This window comes from Psittacula echo (assembly GCF_963264785.1).
Source record: "Psittacula echo genome assembly, chromosome: 1".
In the NCBI taxonomy this organism is placed as follows: Eukaryota; Metazoa; Chordata; class Aves; order Psittaciformes; family Psittacidae; genus Psittacula; species Psittacula echo.
In genome coordinates this window covers 85731828-85759006 of record NC_137735.1, presented here as the reverse complement: position 1 = coordinate 85759006, position 27179 = coordinate 85731828, and the positions used below count along the sequence as shown (strand labels likewise).

General features: G+C 38.9%; 1 protein-coding gene across 1 annotated transcript in view; it reads left to right on the top strand.

The window, feature by feature from the left end:
* Window positions 1-24194, top strand: part of GUCY2C (guanylate cyclase 2C) — a gene marked incomplete at both ends in the record, with an annotated part of 43003 nt that extends 18809 nt beyond the window's left edge. The window contains 17 exons of the mRNA XM_080634736.1: window positions 1157-1238; window positions 2706-2811; window positions 3348-3410; window positions 3982-4053; window positions 4990-5094; window positions 6322-6408; window positions 9731-9863; window positions 11679-11816; window positions 15419-15507; window positions 16249-16340; window positions 17928-18086; window positions 19405-19597; window positions 19955-20129; window positions 21225-21323; window positions 22090-22184; window positions 22894-22970; window positions 24020-24194. Coding sequence (XP_080490862.1) covers window positions 1157-1238; window positions 2706-2811; window positions 3348-3410; window positions 3982-4053; window positions 4990-5094; window positions 6322-6408; window positions 9731-9863; window positions 11679-11816; window positions 15419-15507; window positions 16249-16340; window positions 17928-18086; window positions 19405-19597; window positions 19955-20129; window positions 21225-21323; window positions 22090-22184; window positions 22894-22970; window positions 24020-24194 — 1940 coding nt within the window. The remainder of the gene's footprint in view (window positions 1-1156; window positions 1239-2705; window positions 2812-3347; window positions 3411-3981; window positions 4054-4989; window positions 5095-6321; window positions 6409-9730; window positions 9864-11678; window positions 11817-15418; window positions 15508-16248; window positions 16341-17927; window positions 18087-19404; window positions 19598-19954; window positions 20130-21224; window positions 21324-22089; window positions 22185-22893; window positions 22971-24019) is intronic.
* Window positions 24195-27179: the final 2985 nt, after the last annotated feature.

Genomic DNA, 27179 nt, shown 5'->3' with positions numbered 1-27179 from the left:
GCAGAAATGCATTAGCCTCTAAGACTGAGTAGCTCCACACTTTTACTATCCATAACCTATATGGCAATCTGAGAAAAACCAGATTTGCCTCCATCTTCTTTCCCTGAGAGACTTGCTCAGTAGAGTAGGCACACTCTAGATGTGTGGCCACCCGATGAAGCTCTGCACTAACAGCCTGTTGCTCTTCAAAGGAGCTTGATGGCTGCAATTTTCCTTCCCAGTACACCTGAGCTCCAAGAACTGACTCAAAACAGGCTTCAGGTTGCTTTTCCACTTTTAGACAATCAAAATTACAACCTTAAATTGTCAGTTCCCAGCCTTGTCTGTCCTGCCTGCCTGCTCAGGATTAGGACACTCATGTGCTCTGTGGTTTTGGGTCTAAGTCCTCAGATGGCTGAACAGCCTGATTTTCAAATTGTTCGGCACCTGGCAGCTTCCAAGGACTTTACTAGCTTTGTGCTGTCACCAGATTAATATCCCTCTATAGTGTATGAATTTCATATTGAAGAGTACAGCCCACTCAGCAGCACTTGTCTTCCTTGTTCAGAAATTAATTCACAGTCTCCAAAGGTGTGTCTACAACTACTGTAGAATGACTTTAAACAACTGGGCCAATAAGGCCCAGTGAAATGTGGGAAATCTTAAAAGCTGTACCGTGCCAGTGACTGATTTCAAATGGCCAACTGCTTACCCCTCTACATCCAATTGCGCAGAGAGTTGTATCCAAGGTTTGCTTCCACCAACCACTCTGATGAAGTTATCGCAAAGAGAAGTTTGGCTGCTTCATTTTTTCAAAATGTGGTTACTGAGAAAAGCAAGCTTCTAGTTTGTTTTTAAAGAAAATTCCTGGAAACTGCTGCTGAGTTGATGTGAGATTTAGTGTTAAATTCACCTCCCATCTGGGTGTCCTTATAGAGAGTCCATGCTTTAGGCAAGGATTTAAGACTGCACTGCTCCAGGTTGTGCTTCATCCTGCACATGTCATCTTTAGGCAGTGCTGGAATTTACCAAAGCCTCTCAATTTGGATGTGACCAAAGAATATCCGTCTCAGGTACTGTGACTTGCACATGTGTGGGTAAGCGTAATTTCTTAAGTATAATACTGGTTTTCAGCATCCTCTGTCAACCTGTTTATTTTTCAATTTTCTTTTTGCAGGTCCACACATCTTGACTATTGCTGTTTTTACACTCACAGGAATTGTGATTCTGGTTCTGATCATCTCTTTGCTGATTCTAAGGTACCAATGCCTTTGGCCTTGAGTTTGTCCTTGAACAGTTTTCCTCCTAGGGCAATGCCTTTGATCCTGAAGAGACATTAATTAGCTTACCTGGGTGGCTGCCCTCAGTGTGAACTCTTTAGTATATGCTAATCAGTGTTTGCATCCGTACTGTTGTTATGTCAGGTTAATAATCATGGCAGGAAATGCAGCAAGGCTCAGAAGTTTTGCATCTGCTAAAAAGCTCTGATTCCTATACATGCACAAAAATATGTCTCAGTCCAGTCTTCAGAGTTTTTCCACTTTACTGCCCATCTTTAGCTTAGTTGGGTTCATTTATGTTTCTTTAGTCTATTGGTGACATAAAAGTTCAATCTAGAAAGAAGTATTTGTCTTGAGTCACTGTAGGAGTCAAAACACCATGATGTTTCGGTGCTTTCATTGCATGGATGCATCCTGTCTTTCAGTTTCTTCTAACTCAGTTCAGCTCCTCTCACACCAACTTCATTAACAGCTAGAATTTCATGAGTATAACCCAGTTCAGCATTATCATGATGGAAAAAGCAGAAATAGAAATCAGTGATATGTCCTTTTGCTGGAAGAAATGCCACCCCCTTTACAAACCATATGCTTTCCTTTCATTCTTAAAAAAACCAGATCTTGCTGCAATTATTGGTCTTCCTTTTCTTATATACGTGTATGTTAAAATATATTGGAAAAGTGAAGATTTGGTTTATTAGTCAATACCACCCATGCCCCTGTTTAGAGCATTTGCCAGCAGTCATCAGTGTGTTATGATTCTCCTGCAGTCTCTCCAGTCAGTCCTGTGTTGGTTTTTTTAATAGAGGAAGGATTTACACAAATAAGCAGATAATTTGATGAGTACTAGTTTTCTCTAAGAGAAGACAGTGTCTATTCTGAAGTTCTGCAAAGGAGACAGCAGATTCCTTCTGCCTGTTCTGAGGGTTCTTCCCTCATTTCTGCAAAATATGCAGAACACAGGCCACCCACAAAAAGGCAACTAATAACGCTTTTGTTACCTCCTCTGGCACGGTATTCACATCAGTTCTTACCATTTAGTGTTGATGGCAGGATTTTTTTGGCTTGCATTTGTTTGTGGGACCTCCCTTCAGAGTACATTCAATAACACGGAGGAAAAAGTATATAAAATCCAGACGACCCTTCGTATTTCAAATTGGTCTGACATCCCTTAAGACTCTGGCAGTTGCCTGGAAGTTTTCTGCTAAATCTGTTCTTCTGTTATATCTAGGAAATTGAATGAGTATTTAGGCTTTTCCAAAGCTAGGGTAATTAGAGCAGCCTTAAACTGGAAAACTGTACAAAAGTCCATGGGGCTTGTGCTCAAGCTTTGCTACCTGACACCCCATCCTTGTGTCACCCTGACACTAGAAGTTTACCTGTCCTAATCTTCTGTTCTGGATAGGATATTCTGGAAGGATATTCTGAATGAGTTTGCTCATTTTGCAGGAAATACAGGAGAGATAATGAGCGCCGGTGGAAGAAATGGTCCCATATACCGCCTGAGAAAATCTTGCCTCTGGAAACCAGTGAGACAAGTCATGTTAGTTTGAAGGTAAGAAAAGCACAATGCCCAAAGCTGAGTTTTGGATTCTTCTAAAGCTCATCAATGCTGGAGTGCTGGTATGCTCTGACTACAGTGCAGGCTATGGCTCTGGTTGAACTAGGATCTGTTCAATGTTTGGGGGGTTTAAAATGTTTTTTTAACCCTCACTTGCTGTCTTGAATTAAAAAAGGAGATTATTCCTCATCTATCACTTCCTAATACAATATATCTGTTCTGCAGCATTAAAGCTCATTTTGTGATGGCAGAATGGGCTGGGTACGGATTTCCAGTCTCTTCCTGTTACAGATGATTTCCCTGTGTGTTGTTACGCCTCTGTAACGCCCAAGAGCATGAAAGCAGCATGCGGAGGCCTGGCCAACTGTGGGAGTGGCGAGGATGTCCCATACTTTCGTGTCATGTAGTGGCCCTCCTGAGAGAGGTTTATGCTTCTCTGTACAGCATGCACTGACATTACTTACCTCTCAGAACCTGCCAAGTGGGAAGTAGGTGATAATTGCAAGTTAATTATTCTTCTTTATTCTCAGATCGATGACGATAAGAGACGTGACACCACCCAGAGACTGCGCCAAGGCAAATATGACAAGAAGGTAACCTGACTGCGGCGTTCACACTCTCTTCCTTGTCTTAGGAGGGCTCTTTCTGGGAGGTGGTTGTCCCTCTCCAGAGAAAATTCCACCTTCCCTGACCTTGCAAAATAGCTTGATCTGATGGAAGGAATAAGCTATTTGTTCACTATCAGGTGCTTTGCATCTTCCTTACTGATGGGATGCAAAATACTAGACTCCATGAACCTCTAGCCTAGTCCAGAAGCACAGAAGCAGAATGACCAGATTAACAGATTAATGGAGGACAGGCTATTTACATGGCAATTCTTGTACATTCAGTGAAGCTATCAGCCTGAATGAGGTATATTCATATTAAGATAAAATCTGCATTACTGACAGGTCTAAATAGTTCCCATCTGCCTGGTAAATCTTTTGAAGGGAATATAACTCAGTTACTTATTAGCTGATTAACCAAAACTCCAACAGCAAAGCAGTAGGCAGGTGTTTCTGTAACATTTCTGTGTATGGACATTTACTAGAAAAGAAGGATGAATTGCTGTTGTACTAAACCTATGAGCTTGGTTTTTTCTCCTCACTGGTATTTTTTCTTCAGGTGGTGATCTTAAAGGATCTCAAAAACAGTGATGGTAATTTCTCAGAGAAGCAAAAAATAGAACTGAACAAGGTAACTGTTGCATGTAGCAACTGGACACTGCAGGGTGGGATGGAGCCTACGAATGAAGTCATTACTTTCCATTGTCAACTGCCACAGCCATATGCTTGTGCATGTTTGTGAGGTGGATGGGTAATAAGTTCCTCAAAGGATATTGCTTGATGAACTTTCTCTTTGTGTGTGTGATCTCATCACCAGTGCAGAGTCTGAATTGTATGCCAGTGAAGCTGAAGATGAATGAATTCATGCTCTGTCGTATGGCCTTGCTAAATACATTTTTGCAGCTGATACTAAAAGTCAGTGCACTCTTTTTGCTCATATCATGCTGATTAGCAGTGGAACGCTGTAGTTAAATTTTATTACTGAATGCCAAATGCAGTTCTTTAAATACAAGTAACTCTGCTAACTTGTGCATACAGACTCTTCCAACATGAGACGTGAATTTCGCTGCATTACTGCATCTTTTTTGAGTGTTTTTCCTTTTTACACAACACAGCTATACTCTGGATTCAATAAGCTGTAAAAATACCTCAAAGTAAAATACAGTTGTCTATAAAAATGGACAAAGTGCATAATATCATGCAGTGTCATTAAATATTTATTACTTGCTCATTTACTGACTGATTCACAACATTCTGTCACTCATAATGGCTATTGTGGTCAACTGGGTAGTTTGAGTAGGGAGGCAATAATGGAGAGAATAGCGGGCTCTGGAATTAACTTGCAGTATCCAAAAGCAGCCACTCTTATCTCCCTAATCCAGAAGGCTCTGGAATGACAGATGTCCTCAAGCACTTCACTCAGTGCCCTACTATACACTAGTTTAAATGAAACTCATACATCTTATCAGGCCTGTGATAAAAAGCCACGTCACACAAGTATCATTGACCTGTGTTTCTGTACTAACAGTGATTGCTTTTAAAAATAGATGCATTGTTTTTCCTCTAGCTCCTACAGATTGATTATTACAACCTGACGAAGTTCTACGGCACAGTGAAGATAGACACCATGATCTTTGGGGTGATTGAATACTGCGAAAGAGGTTCTCTGCGGGTAAAGGATTTTGCAGGTCTCCTTCCACCCCCAAATTATAAAATTTCAAGTAAGGAAGAAAATCTCCATCTCCATGTCTCTGGCCCTCATGCAGCAGCCATGGACTGAGCAAAAGGTGGCAGAGTTTCCTCTTCTTTGCTCAGTCCTCTCCAGCCTTCCTCAGGTGCTCCTCCTGCTGCCATCAGCTTGAATGGTTCTCAGCAGCCAAAGGATGAAGTGAGGTGCAAGCAAGAAACAGTGCAGGCAGAGCTCTTCCCAAACAGCAACAGCCAGTATTTGTATTGTGTCCCCTAATGCAAGCATTTAGAATATAACCTTTTCTTTATTTTCCTAGCTGTAGCCATTGTCTCTGATGATGCCCTTGTGGACCCCACAGTGGCCCCAGGGTGTGGAAGAATAGAGAAAAGAATATATTCTATAGTAATAAGGGTCAAAGAGTTTGAGGCTGGAATTTGGCAAATCCTGTGCATAAGGGACAACAACCCTTAATTTTTGTTTATAAAAAGAAATTGTAAACTCATGACTGGCAAAAGTTATGGAAAGACTTATGGTTTATTACTACCAATATTATTTCAATGCTAATCATTACGTAATGGTGGCACTAGCTCTTCTGCAGGCACACATTGTTTCTACATCTGAGTTCATACAAAGACTTTTAACCAGTAGCAGTGGTCTCTGGAACAAACTCACAGTAAAGCAGCAAAATAACAGCTCTATCTCAGTCCTTTTCTTGTAAACTGGCTTACTCATGGAGGTTTACTTTCGGCAATGTGAACCATAGTGGCTGGGAGAGCTGTAAATAACCGACACTTAAAGAAACAGTCTACTTTGAACTTATAAGGCCATAAGTAAATTGATAGGAAATGGATTGTGAGCACAAAGCACAGAAATTCTTCTGCCTTCCTCTTGCATTCCTTGCTCATTTCTGTCTCAGCTATTTTACTTTATTAAAGACTTGGCTTTAAGAGAAAATTCACAATTTACCTTTAATGATACAAAACACTCTTTTCTGGTTTCCCCACTTTTCTAGCTGTGCGTAAGCCTAAAATATATTTAATATCCTCTGTTTTGAGTCATCTCCTGCTGTAATGCATGTACTCCCTATAAAAAATGAAGGACTCTCTCTTTCAGTCACTAGTTGAAAGGCTGTGCAATTTAGGTACTCATATCTCATCTTGTGTTTTTTCCCTGATGTAGATTAGAACCATTCTTTTCTTCTCTTGACAGGATGTTTTAAATGATAAAATCTCTTACCCTGATGGCACGTTCATGGACTGGGAATTTAAAATCTCTGTCATGTATGATATTGCCAAGGTAAGCAGGCTGCTGACAGTGCAATGTTGATCAACCTGCCCGGTCTTGCAAAACTGATCCTTTGGAGAAAGGCAACGCTCAAGGTCTTCTCCTTTCCTCGTTAGAGCTGTATGCCCTTCCACTCTTTCCTCCTCTTGGAACATGTATACGAGGCAGGAGGGGCCAGTGGCTCTCAAAGCAGAGGTACAAAGGGCTAAAGCTGGCTTTGGGTATTTATAAATAATCAAATAAAGTATGTCCCAAATAAATGTGACCCAAAGATCAGAGGGTTACAACCTGTTTATCAGTGCCTCTGATTAGTAGGGCTTTTGCAGTCACAAGACCTGCAAAACACACTGCTCTCTGGCCTCATGGAAGGCATACAAAGGCAAACAGTTGTTTTTCAAATGATGGAATTATTCTGATTTGTATCCATAAATGGGATCAACTTTTTCTAAACAAACTGTTTATTCTACATCCTAATTTTCTCACTCACTAGAGTGAGAAATTCCAGTTTCTCACTAGAGCTATCAATTTCAGGCAGTTTAAGAGGGACGAAATTAATCTTATACAGAAACCAAGATTATTTTTCAGTAGCTTTCAGCAGATCTTTGCATTTTATGGTTGGTAAAGGAAATTCTCTTCTACATTACAGACTTGTATCTGTTTAGCTGGTAGGTAAGGATCCTTTATAATTCACAGGTATAATAATTAATTATACCCCTGCAGGTAACATAGAGAATTACCTCTCCTTTTTTGCTAGTGTTCAACTGCTCTCTTCCTGTTGCTGGTTTGCAGTTGGACGGTGCTCTCATTTCCCTACATGCATCAGTTCAGATTTGGTCTCCACACTGAATGACTCCACTGTGTCTGTTCTAAAGAGATACTGAAAATCTTGCCCTTTATTAAAGCCCCCTTAATCCAAATTGTCACAGTTTGTTGGCCTTGTTAATGACTTTCAAGTTCAGTTAATGTTTAGCATTAAGTTTCATTTTAAATAGGAGCAGTGGAGTTTCCCTTCCTCTTTAAAGCATAAAAAAAAACCGGTATTTTTAACCTTTTGCTGTTCATCTTCAGATGTTTCTATTCCTTGGTAATTGGGTTAGACAAAGGGAAAGCCCTAAATCTGCTCTGTTTCCATTTTTCTCCTTGTTTTTGTTGTCTTTGTTCTCTTTAGGTCTGATGGCACCACTTGTAGCTACATGGATTTAGCTACATGTGACCAAAGAGCTCTGATGAAAGGTCTGCTAAGGATGAATTGCATAAATTGAGCCTTGCAGTTATTAGTGCATACACTGTTGTTGTGACACTAATTAAATAAAGGGCTCTGCAGGATATTGTGCAAGGAATTGTAATATTTTTGCATTGTGTCAGGAAAAGGGTTCTCAGTCAGAACTAAAGCTTCAGAGCAGTTACAAAAGTGTCTCAACGGTTTAGAAGTACCACATTGAAAGTCATTATAGACTTTGAAGATCACATTGTTAATAATATTGATTCTTAATAAGCTCTATGTTTTCAGGTGTGCAGGATAGTTGGAAGGAAAAAGGAAAATTTTATCAGGCACAGATATAAGACTTCTGCCTCCAGAAACAGTTAACAAGAAAGCACTGATATAAGGAAATCAAAATCAGCTTTGCCTGCCATTTGATGTTGAAACTGATTGGGAATTCTGCTGTAGCAATCAGTGTATTTCCTGGCTGATGAAAGCAGGAGCTGGAAGAAGGCACAGCTGGAGGAAATAAGACCTAAGCAGGCAAAACAGCAAAACATCCTGGATAGTGTCGTCAGGGCTGCATGATAAAAGCTGCTTAATCAAGAAATGTGTTCCTTGGATATAGCCTGTACACAGACTCTCTAAATTTTGGCATGGTTTAGATAGGTCCAGGATAATGCAGTCCAACAGCATTCCCCAAAGATTGCATCTCTTGCAGGCTTCTTGTGTCTCAGACATACATCTACTGTGCCCAAACCTCCACTGTTATCTTAGTGATCTCTTGCAGCATTTGCCGATCTGTTCCAAGTTACGAGTACTCCGTCTTTGGAGAGAAACCCAGCATGTCATACAGTGTATTCGTGACCACATGGGCTATGTATCCCTGATTAAAGTCTATCTAAAAGTTATCATATAAGAGGAGGAGCTATAAATGTAGGAGTCTAAGTGGAAGACCATTCAGAGAAGAAACTAAACAGATATGACATACCTGTTCGGGCTTTCACAGAATATCGATTCTGCTTTGTATACTGAGCTAAAGGAGGAGGACTATAGGAAGAAAAACTACCAGCAGAAGGCTTTAAGTAGGTGTGAACTTAGGTAGTTAAGAAGAGAGAGATGAAACAGAATAAATAATAGCAAGAGGGTGCAAATTAGCATACCTGCTCCCTTCAGTTTACACCCACTTGCTAATGTTCCTATCCTGCTATGCCTCAGTGCTGGCCCCTTCTCATGTATTGCACAATATTTGAGTGTCTTAGACTAAATGAGATAAATTCAGAGGTGATCAGTGAAAAGGAGCATACTGCACACCTTTGTATGCCTGTGTGTGTTGTGAGTCAAGAGTCTGAATCTCAGGAAATATAGCTGAAAATGCACTGGCCAGTCCTCATGGTGCCCACTTCAGAGTTTAGCTCATGGATGGCTGATATATATTGACTAGTATACAGAAAACCATAATTAGTCAGGTCAGAAGAGTCTGATTGTGATTGTCTAATCTGATCTCCTGCCTTATACAGCCTTAGTGCATCATCTAACACTCTGCATTGTCCTGTCCCTAGCTCTCTGCTTTGCAGAAGAGGATCTGCTGTAATGTTTCTGAATTAAACCTCTGGTGTATGGTAATCTTCAAAGATGATGCAGACATAAAGTGCAATTCCTCTCACACCTGTGGTTTTCACTGGATGAACACTGTTGGAAGTTGGAAGTTGGAGTTGGAAGCACTTTTTTTGGTGTGACATTTCAACAAATCTGTACTAAATTTACCAAAAAAGCATTTACTGAAAAACTTCTGTGGGAAGAAATAATTTTTCCTAATTGCTTATTTGGGCTCTAATCTTATCAAAACCCAAGATGCCATGTCGGGCTTTTGTTAATTAAAAGGAAGGATTGTCTTGCATGACATTATCCTTCTAATGATCATCCTGTCATCTTGGAAAGTATCGTAAGTAAAATAATATTTGTTTCCCTCCATGATGGGGAATTGCAATTTATGTATATCCATTGCCATTGAAGGCCATTTAATTACTTGGACAGATATTATGCTAGTACTTCACATTCTTGTTGACTCTGCTAACAGCTGAGTGCCTCACATGTAGTCTTGCTTTCTTCCTCTTTTATCATCAACCACAGGGGATGTCTTACCTGCACTCGAGCAAAACTGAAGTCCATGGTCGACTCAAATCCACAAACTGTGTAGTAGACAATCGCATGGTAGTGAAGATCACTGATTTTGGCTGTAATTCAATTCTGCCTCCAAGAAAAGGTAAAACCAGTACTCAATTAGACTTTCTTTCATGGTTTCCAACCCAGTGGAATTTTCTTATATTAGAAGTCTTGTAGGGTCTAATTACATCTTGTACAGAGTAAAAAACATATATGATTTTGTTTCTTGTAGCAGCCATCATACAAATGCTATCTGAAAACACTGTCTTGTCTTAACACAATGAGAGAATTATTAGCAGGTAGAGAAAGAAATTAGGCAGTGTATGCGAGAAGGAAAGAAAAAGAATAATTTTCAACTTATAGTTTAGAAAACAGAGAATTCACATGTGGCTGAGATACAAGAAATATTTTCAGCACTCAAGGCCTTCATGCAAACAGCTCTCTTCAGCAGTAATGCTGAACTGGTGTGAAAAAAAAAAGTTAAATACCACATGGTCTTGTCATTGATGAGATACGTTACCACAGTGCTCTGTAATTTCATTTAAATATTAAGGCTCGTGACTGATCATCCTTAAAAAAATCTGTAATGATATGCAGTAATAACCTTAATGTTTTTCATTCTTTAGATTGGAATCTAGCAATATGTGCTTGATCAGACTGGAATAATTTTAACAACTTTTCTCTGCATTTTCTATTCGTCTCATATTCATTGGACATTTCTGTAAAATAGAGCACTCCTTCCTACTCATCTTTTCCTTCTTACTTGATCTTGAGTGAAAAGATGAGCCCATCTGAAATTATGCAATCTCAATCTGTATAGTAGAGCTTGGGGTATAATAAACACAGCATGATGCCATAACTGCTGTATATGACCTGAGAAGAAACTGTGGTTGCAACTAGGTTGAGAGAAATTTTCACATTCAGACATAAACATGCTCAGGAGTAGCAATGAGAACATAAAAAGGAGTAAGAAAAGTGCAGTGAATGTAAGAGCTCTATTCATTCTTTATTTTATAATTTTCACACTAGAATTTATATTATTGTTATTATTATTACATTGTGATGTATTTATCGTCTTTCATTGCTTGTAAGCAGCCTCAAACTTTTGGGCTACTAGATTTCTTTCCTTGAAGAAGAATTAACATTTCACAAGAGATCTACAGATTCATTGTGGCTGAGTGTTTCAGGCTGATATCATAACATTGTATTCAGTGTCACTATGTTCAGGTCACTGTTACATCACCAGCATGTCATAACTGTCATACCATGGCAGCATTCAGGTTTTGAGGTACAGTGGTGACTGCTGTACTAGAAATACAGATTAATAATTTCTGTAGAAAGAAAGCGGTTATGAGGTGGGAATATTATGTCAGGCTCAAAAGCACTTGAGAGTTATTTCAATAGATTCATGTTATAAAGGCCACTGGGAAATATTATAGTCTTCTCATCTGACATCTTGTATAACAAACTCCATGCATCTAGCTCAATAATTTATGACTCAGCTTTTCTTTTTTTTTTTTTATAGCACTGGCATTCCTTTGTCTTATACAGATGCATAAGCTATTTCTAAGTAGTACATGAAAGGTAGCTAAGAAAAGCAAGTTTATTGCCAATAGCCATAACTTTTCTGGAGGTGTGAGGGTCTGCATCTACAGTGGAAAATAGTAGGCTCAACAAATCCCAGACAACTGAAAACTACCACATCAGAGGGTTATCTCACCTGTACTGATGTCAGCTTCTCAAGAAAATGCTAAAATAGGAAATAAACTGTACCAGTGGGCGCTGAGATTGATCTGGAAAGACTAAAAGGAAATACCACTGTAGCAAATGGATGCTCTGAGAAGGATCATTCTTTTTCAACTACTTCTCTCACTTCCGTCTTTACCTTATCTCCCATTATCATTGGGATCTTCAGACCTGTGGACAGCTCCTGAGCATCTCCGTCATGCTGATGTGTCTCAGAAGGGTGATGTATACAGCTACGGGATCATTGCCCAAGAAATTATTCTACGCAGGGAGACCTTCTACACCAGACACTGCAGGGACAACAAAGGTAAATCCACAGATTTCTCCTTCATTGCAGCCTTCCGGGATGAAGTAGCTGTAACTGGCCCATTCTAAATGTTTTGTGAAAAGCACTGTCTCTGATAGCTGCTTGAACTGCTGCTTCTTTCACTATGTGATAATTGAAGAGCTTGTTTGAAGGATCTCACTGTGGGGCAAGTGTCCTTATTCTTCCTGTAAATCAAGTTTGCATTGAGTTTTCTTGCCCTTTCTCCTCCTTTCTCACCTTGGCTACATCATTGCAAAAAATTAACATTATAGAATGCTGTTCAGGCTTACTCTAACATTTAAAGGCCACAAAGGTTTTTCTGTTACAAGTTGTGCACAACATATAATAATTCACTCATATTAGGCATTGTAAATCAGCAATGTCAACACAGGACAGCAAAAAGTCAGCAGCAAGAACAGTTGGCGTTTAAAAACTGGCAATTCAGACTTCCTTCAAGCATGAAAAAATTAACTTCAGTCATTTAAATTCTGTCAGAAAAAGCATCTCCTCCTGTAGTGCATCCATTAAACCCCATTTTGTGAATTTTATGACAATGTTTTTGAGTGGTTAATAGCCTAGTCAATCCCAGTTCCCTGAATCCAGAACTAGGTGTACTAGAACTGACATAAAAGCATGTGTGGGTTTGAGATTTTCCTGGTGACAGTTACCAACAACAAGTTTAGACATTGCCTTTACCTCTGAGTCATCCTGATAGATCTGCCTCACATTTGTTGAAACATCTAGAGCAGCAGCTGGACAGCCTAATAGCTCTTTTCCTGAATTATATTTAGGAATAACTTCTGAGGCACATTCATCATCCTACATTATCACAACTTTGTGTTCATATTTGGGGAAACACAGTATTTCACATCACCAACTCTTTAATAGAAATGTAGACCTAAGGGAGACTAGAAATGCCTGTTCCCCTTCAAGCAAACTCTTCAGGACTCTATGCTTAAGATAAAGCAGAGAAAATAAAAGTTTCTATTCCTTTTTCTTGGGAAGAGGTAGGCACAATCCTTGTGAATGCAAGGACCTTACAAGTATCATAGACAGAGAAAGGAAAGAGCAGTGTTCTTGCTTGCTCATTTTGACTTGCAAAGTAAATTCATGACAAACTATATTCTATATTTGTTGAGCAGTTACAGTCTTTCTGTGTTATGTTAATGGTTATTAAATTAGTCTCAGATACAGTGTTTCTGGGCTCTTCTGAGATGTGGTGGCATCCTCACTGCTCTGATTGACCCTGGCTGTCACAGTCACAATCACAATCTGGTTCCTTGTTTTAACTTTGACCTGTTTCCTAACAGTGCATTTTGTCATTTTAGAAAAACCATCCCTTTCAAATAGCATTAGGTTAATCCATCCAACTGAAAGAATTTTCAGCACCTTTAGTCACAGGTTATCAGTATGTTTAGTAAGACAGCAATAAACTTACTGGGCCCAAAGCCTGTTTGGTAAGTTTGGATTCTGTTAAAAAAAAAAATCTGCTTTGTAAACTTCAGTTGAAATATTAAGTTTTCCATTCAGTGAGGAGATTGTTTTATCCTGAAAACTTTTTCCTTAAAAGCATTATATAAGATACATATTGCTGATCTAATAGCTTCTGGCATTATTCTTAATTTTTGATTGTGCAATTCGAGTAAATGTGTTCAGCCTAGTTTCAGCAGTTCATCAAATTTAATGTAACAGAAAGGAATGAGCGTTATTATATGTTGCTGAAGTGCCTCCTCATTTAAATGTCTGAATTCATTCATTAGCCAAGATAAGACAGCAAGAGGGTGGACCATACTTATTCTAACACTTTTGAATTTTTTTGTGGAATCATCTAACTGTGGAAGACAGTAGCTCAAACTTGGCATGACTATTGATTTACAAATATCCAGGATAAAAAGAGAGAAAAGAATACCAAATTAGAAGCAATGGTAATGGGCAAAGAAATGTCCATGTTGCGTGTTAGATTAATTTGGTTTTTTAAGTATCCTGCAGAAAGTCTTTCAATGACTAGGCTGTCAGAACTTAATCTCTGCAGGTTAGAAGACATGAAACTGATATTTCAGGACAACTGATAGAGCCAGTTCTCCAGGACTTCTTTGACAGCAGCAAGGACTGTGTTCAGATTTTAAAAGAGTTGTTTTAAAAACGCTGTACCTAGATTCTATACACCAACTTAGGAAAATTAAACTCAACTTCCAGGTACTCAGTGAGATAATTTTCTCAACCTGCAAATATGTATCCACCAACTTAACATGCAACAATATTGCTATTAATGTGAGAAAAGAAGTCCCACTAACATGATGGGCATACAGAACTGGATTTCTAATGTATAGAAGTAACTAGGTCATAGTCCTCTTCACTGACTTCTCTGCGAGACAGCTGTTAGGCCAACTGGTTGCCCCACTCTTCTGCAGAAACACTTCATTCAGTGCACAAGACTGAAATCTTGTCACATACTAATGCTCAATTCAAGCTACCTCCTTGTTCCACTACTTTCTGCCCCTGGCTAATTGTAGCGTTGCTAATAGCTGCTGTTACTTCTGCTCTCAGGTGTATGTGCAACATGGAAATTCAGCACGTTTCTCTTGCATCCATGACACAAAGATTGCCTCATCTCAGCCCACATAAGACTGTTTAGCACTCTCTCCACTCCACAGCATTTGTGAGACTCAAGCCTCATGCTCATTTTCTAGTGTGTAATTTCTGTCATACAAAACTGAAAACTACTGAATCTTTTAAAGTGATCAAGCATATTGGATATGCTTAGGCATCCCTAGTTGTTCTAGACTTGCACATACCATCAGGATTACAAACCTTCCTCATATCATTATATGCTTCCTTCAGTAAAAATGGCTCCCAAATATAATCAGACATTATTAGTAAATGTGTTTCATGCTTATTCACGGATCTCTTTCAGTTTCTCTTTCTCTACCTCAGAGGTAAAAAATTGCTTCTCTTTTTTAACTAACTCCCTCTGGAACTGTTGAGGTCTGGAGGAGAAGAACAAAGAGAGAGATTTTTGTTCTAGCTCTCACTGTGCCTGAATCGAGTCATGCAAATGCAGCCTGTATTCTGATGTGTTCAGAATCCAAATAACCTTCATAGAACAGATTTCATGAATAAAAGTACAAATGAGCTAACAAATACAATGTTTTTAAACCATATACATTGATAGCCTAGTTTCAAGGAAGCAAAGCATCTGTAGGACTATTTGAACTATATGAGAGCTGTATGTCTCTGCACTTTTGATCAAGTTACAATGGGCTTTTCACATTGTTTTTTACTACAGCTATACTTCATGCTGAGAGGCACACTAATAATGCCTAATGTTTATTTGGGAAGATGCCATAACCATGTCTACCGTGACCAATAAATACTCATGGGCATTCCTATTCATTTTGCTTTCAGGTACCTTCAAGCCAGCCTGATTTGATCTTGTGCCATATATTTAGAAAAGCTCCAAAGTTGAAATTCACGTCAAAATGAGGGAACTGTCTTTAAGGCTTCTATTTACACAGTGACTTGTAATACCATAGGACACTACCCACACGGAATGTCCTTCTTACGATTTTTGTTTAAAAGTTTTCATCTTTTTCCTGTGTTAGAGAAACTTTACAGAGTGGAGAGTGGCAAAGGAGTGAAGCCTTTCCGACCAGATCTGTCAGTGGAAACAGTGGGAGAAAGACAGATGGAAGTAAGCTAATAATTAACTAAGGCATTTTCTGGGTGAAGGGCAGAAATCCTGGCCAAGCTAGAGCTCATGATCATGGGATGATGAAAGCTTTGCACATTTTATGCCAAATGCCCTAACCTCATGGGAAAAAATGGTGTTCTATAGTTGTTACAAGTGAAATGAAATACAACTCATGAAAATTATTTCACTGGAAAGAAATGGGTGCTTATATGGTGCCACTCTGCTGATCTATTTTAGATATCTTTAAGATGGCATGAATCACACCTCAAATATACCTCTCTCGACTGATTATACAGACCCTAAGGCTTCCTGCTTGGGTGAAAATGTTTGTATGGTAGACATCAACATATTCAGCAATGAACCTCATTCTTTTTGGCTGAATCATTTGTTTTAGAAAAATCCTGGACTCACGATATTGGAAATATAATTATCACATCATTTACCTCCATGTCAGTAACTGTATCTGGCACTAGCTGCAAGACTGAATCCATTTACTTGCCTTTTATTGATGTACTGCAAATACAAATTCAAGTTATGATCATGTCACTAGTCACCACAGAGTTAAATTTGAGATGCCTGCAATGAGTGTCCTAACCATTGATTCAAAACAGTTAGTCACGTATTTTAATATGTTGCCTGTCAAGAGTAACCAGAAATTCCCCAATGAACTATTGCTGTTTAGCACCATTAACCTTCTATATCCATTACTCAGGTGGACTTTTCTTAAATTTTTGTTTGAAGGTGTATACACTAGTGAAGAGCTGCTGGGAAGAAGATCCAGAGAAAAGGCCAGACTTTAAGAAAATTGAGAATACTTTGGCTAAAATATTCAGGTGAGCAGCAGCAGCTCTGTTTCTTAAGATGCTCCAAACTCCTCCTAAGTAAGCTCATGTGATTATGATTCAGTGGAAAAACTGAGTGTCTTCACTTAGATCCTCTTTTATTCCTTGGCATTAAAGTAGGTGAGCACGTGCATACGTATACGTACATGGGTGTACATGAGCATCTATGCATGTATTAGCTGAGTGAGGGTAAGACTATCACCATACCTCAAATTGTTACATTGTGAAAGTAGCAAGCTGGATAATTAGAGATTTAAACCATTTAAGTAATTCACCCCCTGTCTCTAGTCAAGAGTTGGATAGTGACTCATGTTTTCTAAGTTTCAGGAAATGAGAGCACATAAATGTTTGGAGGATGATTAGAAAGTTTGAATGAGCTAGGTTGTGCCATACAGGAGCTTGGATGGTCCCAAATTAAGCTGACTAGAAGTGCTGGGTTGTAACTCACCAGAAATATTAATTACAGGGGTTTACTGGTATAAAGTTGTGGCATAGTAAGGGCCATAGCTGGACAAACAATGTGGAGTTATGCAGGCCTTTCACCTGGCCAATGCTGCATTGTTCCTACAGAGTTTGGTCTGAATTGATTATTTTGATGTTCAAACAGTGAGCTTTTAATCACTTCTCTGGGGAAATTGCTTCCCATTTTTTCAAGCTCTCCTCATCAACAAACCCCAACAGTACTTGTATCATTTCACACTTTATATGGGCAGAAGGACAACTGTGCTATGCATAACTGAGTATATCAGTTGAATAATCTTACTGCAGATGAATAGAAAGACCTCCTGGTTCAGGTCCTAAGCCCCCATCCTATAAAAGCAGAGAGGTTGCCTCTTGCCACATGCAGTGTCTCATTCCCCCTGTGAGGAGTCTAAGATGGTGCATCCCTGACATAAAGATTTGTTTGAAATAAGAGTAGTTTTAAAGTCCAGTTGGGTACAATACTAATCTGACTTTTCCAGTGAGCCTGGCCTCATCTACTTTCAGGCTGGTCTGGGAAGTGCAGGCTGCCCAGACAAACAGAGGTTATGAGTGACTCATGTTACCATACTTTTGCTTCCAGGAGTTAGTAGGCTGGAGTCTGAAGGATCTTGTGAGTAAAACTAGCCCAGGAGCTGCTAATTGTTCCATTGAATTGCTCTGTCTTCCACACAGCAAGCCCAAAATTGTGTTAATGCTTCTGGCTGAAGTCCCCATCTAAATGTTTCATGCAATTTACTACTTACTATCTTTAGCTTCCTCTCAGCATTCAAGTTGACAGTTACCTTTTATAAACAAATGTTCACAGATTATCCAAGGTAACCTGGAGCTGAGAGTATTAGCAGAGATATGTGATCTAAGAGTGTCTTAAGAATTACTAGCTTCAACTGAGAAACATGGATCACAGACTTTTGATTTATATATATATGTCCTCCAAGCAGGAAAAAGAATGATGCACTCGAGGCACTGTGCATTCTAACTACATGGAAGTAAAACACTGGAGAAGTTTCTATTGCTCCTTTTTGGCCTCTTTTTTGCCTCGCTCAACGACGTGCTTCTATCAACCTTTCTTTTTGGCTCCTGTGTATTTCTTCACAGTAACTACCATGGCCAGACCAATGAAAGCTACATGGATACCCTGATCCGGCGTCTACAGCTATATTCCCGGAATCTGGAGCACCTGGTGGAGGAAAGGACAGAGCTATATAAAGCAGAGCGAGACAGAGCAGACAGGCTTAACTTCATGTTACTTCCAAGGTAACTGGCCAGGAGGATTTTGACTGTCATTTTTTTTTACATATATCACCTGATTCTTGGAGAGTGAGGGCTGGAATTAATATTAATCTTCCATTTCATTCACCTCTTATCTGATCCTGCTAGGGAGGAAAGAAGAAGAAGCTGTCCTTAAAGTCTCCACAGCATAGTGGAGTTTCATGCCAAGATGGCACTGGGACCCATTACCTTCCCCAACATCTCTTTATGCACAGGATCTCCCTTTCCAGTACAAATCTCTTTTCCACTGCCTTTCTGGGTTCCCAGAAGAGCTGTGCTCTGCTCCAACAAAAAAGAGAGTAGTAGGAGTGTAGAAGGAGTGTTTTCAGTTGGAGAGTAGAAGTGCAATCCAGTTTCAGGCTGGGGTTTAGCGATTCAGCAGAAGGGCTGAGGTGGGCTGAGCCATTCTGGGCCATACTGGGCTAGATGGATGCTTCAGAGTGTGATAGGACAAATATTATTGACACAATAGCAAAACTATCCTGGTATGTCATTACTATATTCGAGGGTATTTAAGTAGTCAGGGTATTGATTTTATGACTAATCTTTCTTAAAAAAGTGTCTGTTCAATCCAGTTTTGGGGAAAATGGTGTGGCTGTGTAGACTATGTAATAAGAAATTCATGTTTCCTTCTACTCTTTTTGTTTCTACCACTCTATTGTCTTATTGTAGATGGAACACAGCATTGTGCAACACCTATAATTTTCTGACACTCCTGCTGTTATTCTCTTTTAATATGTCCACTAGGAACAGATATTTTCCTGGATTTAGAAATGGAAGAAAATGAAGGTCCCTCTGAATACATATTGACTGTCATGGAATTGAATTTTTGTTCCATAAAATTATTATGGTATCTCATTTGAAATCAAGATGAGATGATGTAATTATTAGGATGAAATTACTTCTCTACTGGAAAAAGAGAAAAATATGTCTGTTCTTACTTATCGTGTGGGTAGAATGTAGATCTACATGTTAGAATTTTCAGAATTTCAGTTTTAAATTTGACTCAATATCACTATTCCTGACCTTACACAAGAAGCTCAGTTGCCTGTGTCTCAGTTTCCTCATGGCTATTAATACACTTGAATTTTGTAAGGCTGTAGCACATTAATTAACATTATTAAGTGCTTTGAGGTCCCTGGCTGAAAGACATGGGCATCTTAAATACAATTACAGTGGCAGTTTTCATCAAACTATTTGATGTTTCCTACATAGAAAGCAATTATGTGGTTGGGTTGCGTGAAAAAATATCTTTAATATTAAACACTACTCATCTATCTTCCTGCTTTCTCTATTTACACAGGCCAGTAGTAGAATCTTTGAAGGAAACCGGTCTGGTAGAACCAGAGCTATTTGAAGAAGTCACTATCTACTTCAGTGACATTGTTGGCTTCACCACACTCTGCAAATACAGCACCCCTATGGAGGTGGTAGATATGCTGAATGATATCTATAAGAACTTTGACCACATTCTTGACCATCATGATGTTTACAAGGTGATTAGCTCTGCACTTTTGCTCACTTAACAATCAGAGGATGTGCAAATCAAATTGCACGATGTGGTGGACTTGGGAATCTCCTTTCTAAGCAAAGACAAAAGAAGCAATGTGCCTGCTTATACTGAATTTTCTATACTAGGTGGTAATAGATTCATTAACTGGAATGCTGGGTACAGTTATAAACACTTATATACCAAGAAGGTTTCAGCTACTTTAAATTAATCAATCAATCTTGCTGCAGAGGGAAGAAATGTTTAATCATGAACAAGAAGATCTGATACAACCTTTCTGCTTATAACTGAAAATGTAATTTGCCATGTCTGCAGGTAGTGAGTTCTAATTTTGTTACCACAGGTGGAGACCATTGGTGATGCTTACATGGTGGTGAGTGGTTTACCTAACAGGAATGGCAACCGGCATGCAGTAGACATCTCCATGATGGCTCTGGACATCCTCAGCTTCATGGGATCTTTTCAACTGAGGCATCTGCCGGGTCTGCCTGTTTGGATTCGCATTGGAATTCACTCTGGTAAGCAATAGTGCTAGATCAACAATGACAATGTTGTTGCCTTGGTTTTGAACAGAATAGACATCCATAGAAAATCTGTTAGTACATTGTACACAACTGCTCTCCTCATGAAGTGTCACGTTGAAAACAATGTACCTGGAGGAAGAGCAACAGAAGTAAACAAGCCATTGATTTGCCCCTCTGTAGTGAAATAGCCCATGCCCATTCATTCATAGCTTAGTCAGTAGCTAGGAAGAGCAACTACCGTTGTTCCTGGTATGATTAAGCCAGTTGTATCAAATAAGCCTTCACAGATCACTCTTCCCTGACCAAAGTGGGGATCAGTCATGGCCAGCTATGCTTGTCTAGCCAAAAAATGCAAGCCTGTATTTTACACTTTTGGAAGCAAAAATTCTGTCAAGCCTACATGGGAATTAATGTTTTAATTTATCCATATAAATACTTTTTATGAAAGGGGAACTGCAGATAACTCAACAATCCCAAGTACTTTGGGAAATTTTCTTTTTATTTCCACTTGTTTCAACAACCACCTGAACACCAACTGCCAGGGGAGGAACATATCACTGAAAATTACTGAGGCACTGGGAAACAGCTTGAGGCACCGCTATGGACCTCTCCATAATGAAGCTTATTCTTTTTTTCTCTTGCTTCCAAAACTGACAGCTAGTAACTGTGCTTTTTTTTCTGCACAGAAATTGTGTTTAAATACAATTAACAGTGTGCAGCTGTGTCCTTTTTATGCTTTTGTTGGATTATGCAAGACTAACAGAGCTGGTCTAGCTTTGGAGTAGAAGGGGAGACCACTAGACCCTTCAGAAAGTGAGGTACAGATTATTGCGTTTAAATACAATTGTGTTTAAATACAATTAACAGTTTGCAACTGTGTCCTTTTTATGCTTTTGTTGGATTATGCAAGACTAACAGAGCTGGTCTAGCTTTGGAGTAGAAGGTGAGACCACTAGACCCTTCAGAAAGTGAGGTACAGATTATTGCCATTGGTGAGGAATGCAGGCAACACACTGCTCTGCAACAGTGAGACACCTTCCAAACAGTCTCTTGATCCACCTTTTAAGATTCTCTGCATCCCATTTCCAGGTCCATGTGCAGCTGGCGTGGTTGGAATAAAAATGCCTCGTTACTGTTTGTTTGGAGACACGGTGAACACAGCTTCGCGGATGGAATCCACGGGTTTGCGTAAGGATTTCATTTTAGCTGTCAGTGTAACAGGACTAAAGGCTGTTGGTTAGTTTGTGACTGAAGTGTCAGTTTTCAGCTGAAAACAATTTATTATCAGCTTGCAGAAGTTTTAAAGATGAAGAAGCCCTATTTGTTTTGATTACTAATTATTTCACTGTCTGAAGTGACAGTGGACACTTCACTAAGCAATGAAGAAATTGTTCCTTGGTCATGCTTCAGTACTGGTAATGGGGAGTACATAGGCCGGATCACTGTTTGAGTTCCCCCAGAAGACATAATACTTGTGTGTCTGGAATTCAGTTTTACTCTATGAAGTATAGATTTTTAGTTTGACTAGAATTGTGTTACAACTTTGCTGTGTAAATATGAAAACTGTGTATTTTAAGTTGAAGCAATTATGTCTTCAACTTCACCATTAAGGAACTGTCCCAAGAGTCAGTTTGTCTTTCTTCTGCCAAGTGTCTTCACACAACTATCTTTATTTAGGTAGTTCCCATTTACTCTGTTCCCTTTTGGCATCTAAATACTACAGATACCTTGGTCACCTGTATTTCAGATCAACAGCTGTAGCAGCAATTCCTCCCTAAATACTGTGCTATATAGTGGAGTCAGATTTTTTGTACAGCAATGTAACTGATTCTCATTTAATTTGACTCTCAGAATTTATGTTGATAATAGTTGAAGGAGTTTCTGTTATAGCACCAGTTTTCATATATACTTACTATGATTATGTGGTTGAGCTTTCATTGTCTCTAATTTTTAGCTTTAAGGATTCATGTAAGTGGTTCCACTATTAACATCCTGAAAAGAACAGACTGCCCATTCCAGTATGAAGTGAGAGGAGAAACGTACTTGAAGGTAATCTTTACCATGTCTAGTGTGAGGTGTCCCTGCTCATGGCAGGGGTGCGGAACTAGATGATCTTAGGGTCCTTTCCAACCCAAACCATTCTATGATTCTATGAGTCTATGATTCTATGTAAATGCATGAACACTGAGAAAAAGCGTAGTATAAAAGCATCATATAGCTGAGACTACCCTGCAGCTTCATTAACAGCTGGGGAACAAAGGTTACACATCAACTGGCATCACAGTCTCTAGTGGTTGAAGACACTTCTATAAAGACAATGAAGGCAATGAAGAACTCCCTAAGTCATAAATTAAAGCAACATAAAGATGTGGAGAAGAAATGAAACATATCATCTGTAACAGAAAACTGTAGAGTGAATTAATCTCATGGAAGGGAAGCCGAATCTATTGTTAATTTCCTCATGCTCTGATAGCTGACTGTCTATCTAACAATCCATTTATTTCAGTCTATTGCACTTGGCAGATTCTGTACTTGGGAGCTGGTGACAGGCAGCACAGCTCATCTCTGTGCAGCTGCATCTCCCCCGTTATTCTTCTTCTTACATCTGATTTTTATTCCTTTGCTGTGAGCATCAGTTACTGAAAACAAGCAAACGCAAACACATCAATACACAATACAGTATTATTTAAGTGAATTAACAATGGGAAATTGCATTCTAATCCTGAAATGGTGCTTTCTCTTTGTCATACATTTTTAGGGCAGAGGAACAGAGATTACCTACTGGTTGACGGGTTCTGAGGACAAGAAATACAATCTCCCAACACCTCCTTCTGTGTAAGATGGTCTTTATATGTGAAAAGGGAAGAGAAATTCCCAGTTTTTACACTTCAGCCTTCACTGTTCCTCCCTGGCACTTCTGTTTTTTTTCATATCACTCAACTTGCTTTCAATAGTTAGAGGCTTAACAGTGTATGTGCATATAAACATGTAAACATTCCTGACTTGGGACTATGTGTGTACTGAAGGTTGGAACTAGATGATCTTAAGGTCCTTTCTAACCCCAACTATTCAATGATTCTATGATATATATATATATATATATAAGTGCCTAAAGGGTTCATTTCCTTGGAAGGGAAGTTAGACTTACAGGACAAGTTCTGATGTGGTAAGTGCAGAAAATACACATGGAAAGTACATGTCTCTGGGCTGCACAGGAAATACTGTCAACCCCACTTCTACGGTACATTGCATCTGTAAACTCAGAACTCTTTTTTTTTTTTTTTTGTTTTTTTAATCAGTATGATCTTTTGAGATGATCAGAATTATAAAATTGCTAATTCTTCTGGAATTCACTTACTGAAAGTACTTATTGAGCTGTATCACTGTCGTCTGTGATAGTTTTGGTTTTGCTTCCTCATATAGGTTGTGACTGATAAAGTTGCCCCTTAAAATTGTCATATATGGGATATTCCAGAAAATTTATGAAGAAAATGTATGAAAAGTGACAATTTAGTTACTGAAGGACGCTTGAAGTTGAATAGGGAAAGGGCTGGTGCCAGTAATGGCGTTGAAAGCTACAATCTATTTTGATTGGGAGTGAATCTAATTAATTCTTCCTTTTCATGCAAACGATCATGTTTTTTTTTAAGATCCATCATGACACTGTGCAGAGTCATGGATCTATACTATTTGGACAAATCACATGGAAATCCTGAATTCTATTCACAAATCCATAACCTGAATATGGTTCTGTGCACACTTTTTTATCGGTAGCATGTGAATATGATTAAGATAAACATGGGATAAAGATGTTTAAAAAACACTGGGGATCACTACAAACATGTAAATAACTGATTTTTGATTTTCCATCCTTTTGCTTTTAGGGAGAACCAGCAGCGGTTACAAGATGACCTAGCAGAGATGATAACCAATATTCTTCAGAAAAGGGAAAATGAAGGATCCAAGACACGTAAGCTTTCACGTGTAGCTAGTTACCGATCAGGTACCCTGGAATATCTACAACTGGTCAGCACAGAGAATTACGACACATATATTTAAAACTGAATGTTTAGTATGACTCAAAAAGCTGCAGCAACTCTCTGAAAGACTTCATATAAAGCCTGGAGGCTTATACTCTCAGCTAGAGAAGAAGGAAAATATCTTTTCAAGCATTCTTTCAACCAGCTGACCTCCTATCAGTAAATCAAACCTCTCTTCACTGTAATGTCAAAATTGTTGGATGACTTCAGTAAGACACATGCAACCTGATTTGAGGTAAATGAAAATATCTGCACTTGAGTCTGGAAAATATTTGGTTTTGTTTGTTTTGGTTAGTTTTTTAAATGGGATAGCCTGTTCAACAATCCACTTCTGAAAATATTCATAGCAAAGCCTTAATTTGCCACGATTTTTAGATGTTGTATTTAATTTGCAATTTCTATTTGAAGAAAGATCTGATGTAATATATTTGAAAATGTCATTAAACATATAATACGTAAATCCTGGACATGTTGCCATTTTGCTTCTTCTGTTGGTTTCCCCTGTGTCTCACATGCTTTGTTTAATCAAATTGACATTGTTCAAGAGACAACACTTCTGTTATTTACCTTGGGAGATTACTCCAGAAGCTGTATGGTTTCTAAAGCTTATCTGAATATATTGAGCTTGCAAAATGACACTGGAAATCTTGCAAAAACAGACACTTTCATATCTTTTCTCCATTTCTGCTTCTGCCCCCAAGCCAGAAGTGCAACAGAAATGAAGAAACCAAACTTACTGAACTTAAACCTCAGAAACTTTCAATTCAACTTTTGGATAAAGTTTCACAACCAAGCAAAACTCAGGTTTTACTCAAGTGACTTGCTCATTAACTGACACCATGGCATTTATATTAATAAGCAGCTTTAAAAAGCAACCAAAGCACAGGGGAGGCATGTAAAAGAAAATCAGCAATCATGTGAAGAAATAACTAGTGACTGAAACTTTTGCAAAGGCCTTTTGTGCATTGGTGGCTTTCAAAGCAGAGCTACTTCTTTCACCACTGTCAAATATTGGTCAGTATTCAAACCATAAAACTTGGTGCAAAATCATTCTTTTATTGTTTTGAACAGCATCTTTGTTCAAGTAAACAAAATATTTTAAAAAGAGTAAGCCAGTTGCCTGTTGTTTTTTTCTTTGTCAACATGTATTGGCTTTGTAGGAAAACACAAAAAAAGGACAACCTAGGTGTAAACACACAGAAATGCAAAGATTCCCGGAAAAATTAAATCATGAGGTGCTGTAGGGCTTATACTTTTGCCTAATGAATGTAAATTCCTACACCCAGGAACATGATATAGACAGAAACAGCAGATAACATGTAACCAACAGCCACAGCTTTCAGATTATACGTAATCATTCTTAAACTTGGACTGGTACTAATCATAGAACCTTAGAATCACAGACTGATTTGGGTTGGAAAGGACCTTAAGTTCCAACCTCCGACGTCTCACACTAGATCATGTTGCCCAAGGCTATGTCCAGCCTGGCCTTTAACACTGCCAGGGACGGAGCATTCACAACTTCCTTGGGCAACCTGTTCCAGCACCTCACCACCCTCACAGTAAAGAACTTCCTTATATCTAACCTGAACTTCCCCTGTTTCAGTTTGGACCCATCACCCCTTGTCCTATCGCTACAGTCCCTCATGAAGAGTCCCTTTCTGGCATCCTTGCAGGCCCCCCTCAGATATTGGAGGGCTGCTATGAGATGTCCATACAGCTTCTGTTCTCCAGGCTGAACAGCCCCAACTTTCTCAGCCTGTCTTCATACAGGAGGTGCTCCAGCTCCCTTATCATCCTCGTGGCCCTCCTCTGGACTTGCTCCAACAGCTCCATGTCCTTCTTATGTTGATGACACCAGAACAGCATACAATACTCCAAGTGGGGTTATAATACCATGCCATCTTCTGTCTGTATCCTAATGGAAACATTCATTGGGATGAAGATAGGAAAAAAAAAAAAAGACTGGTATTCTAAAAATGGTATTAAACCTATTGATAGAAGTTTAAGAATATCAGTACAGTACAGAAGTACAAAGTCTGCTATTTCCTGCCTCGTTGTGCAAATCAACAAGCTTTTTCTCTATGCCTGCATTCTTGGGTGCAACTGCTGCACTACTTGGTACCACTGTGCTGTCCTGGTTGCTGTATCTGATACGCCCAGCAAGCGTAGCTGTAATGCAGCAACAAGAGTCACTTGGACTCTTCTTGCCTGAAGAAGCCTACTACGACTATCTTAATCAGAGCTGCTCTAATCTTTGAAGTGACTTAAGTCTATTCTTAAAGAGGAGTTTAATGGGTTCCATTCTTGACACCTTTGAGATACAGCTTATTTAAAGTAGATGTCTGTTAACAGTGATTGAGACAATTTATTTAAACAGTATTTAGTTTTCAGTAGTCCTTCTCTTTCCTGCATTCTTCAAATCATAAATTTCACATAATTCTTTGAAGACAAATAGTTTCCTAGCAATGAGATTATGGACCCATCTTCTTGTAGGCTTGTTTTCTATGTGGTTTTGTTCCTGCACGTCTGTCAATCATACATCACAATAAAATAATTTTTTGCTATCCTTTTAAAAAATTTGCTTCTAGTTTCTGTTTTGAATCTGTCTTGGACTCAATTTCTTACCATTGCATCTTGCTGTCAAATATTAGATAAGAGCCCTCTACCATCAGAAATCTGTCAGAAATCATTCACCTCTCCTGTTTTGGTTTTTTTTTTTTTTTTTTTTTTTTAACAGTGAAATGTTATATTAAAAACCTTGTGTGAGTTCTCTGAGTGGAATGGATTTTCGTGGCACCATCGACATTCATTTCAATTTAACTCACACAAAAATAAAATTTCTGTGAATCTGTAGGTTTGAAGTATGACGAAGTGAATCTTTCCAAATACACATCAGAGCTTTGTAGCTTCGGTCATATTCAGACTCCCCCCATTTCTCCATCTCATTTTTGTCATGCACAGACTCATAGAATGGTTTGGTTTGGAAGGGACCTTAAGATCA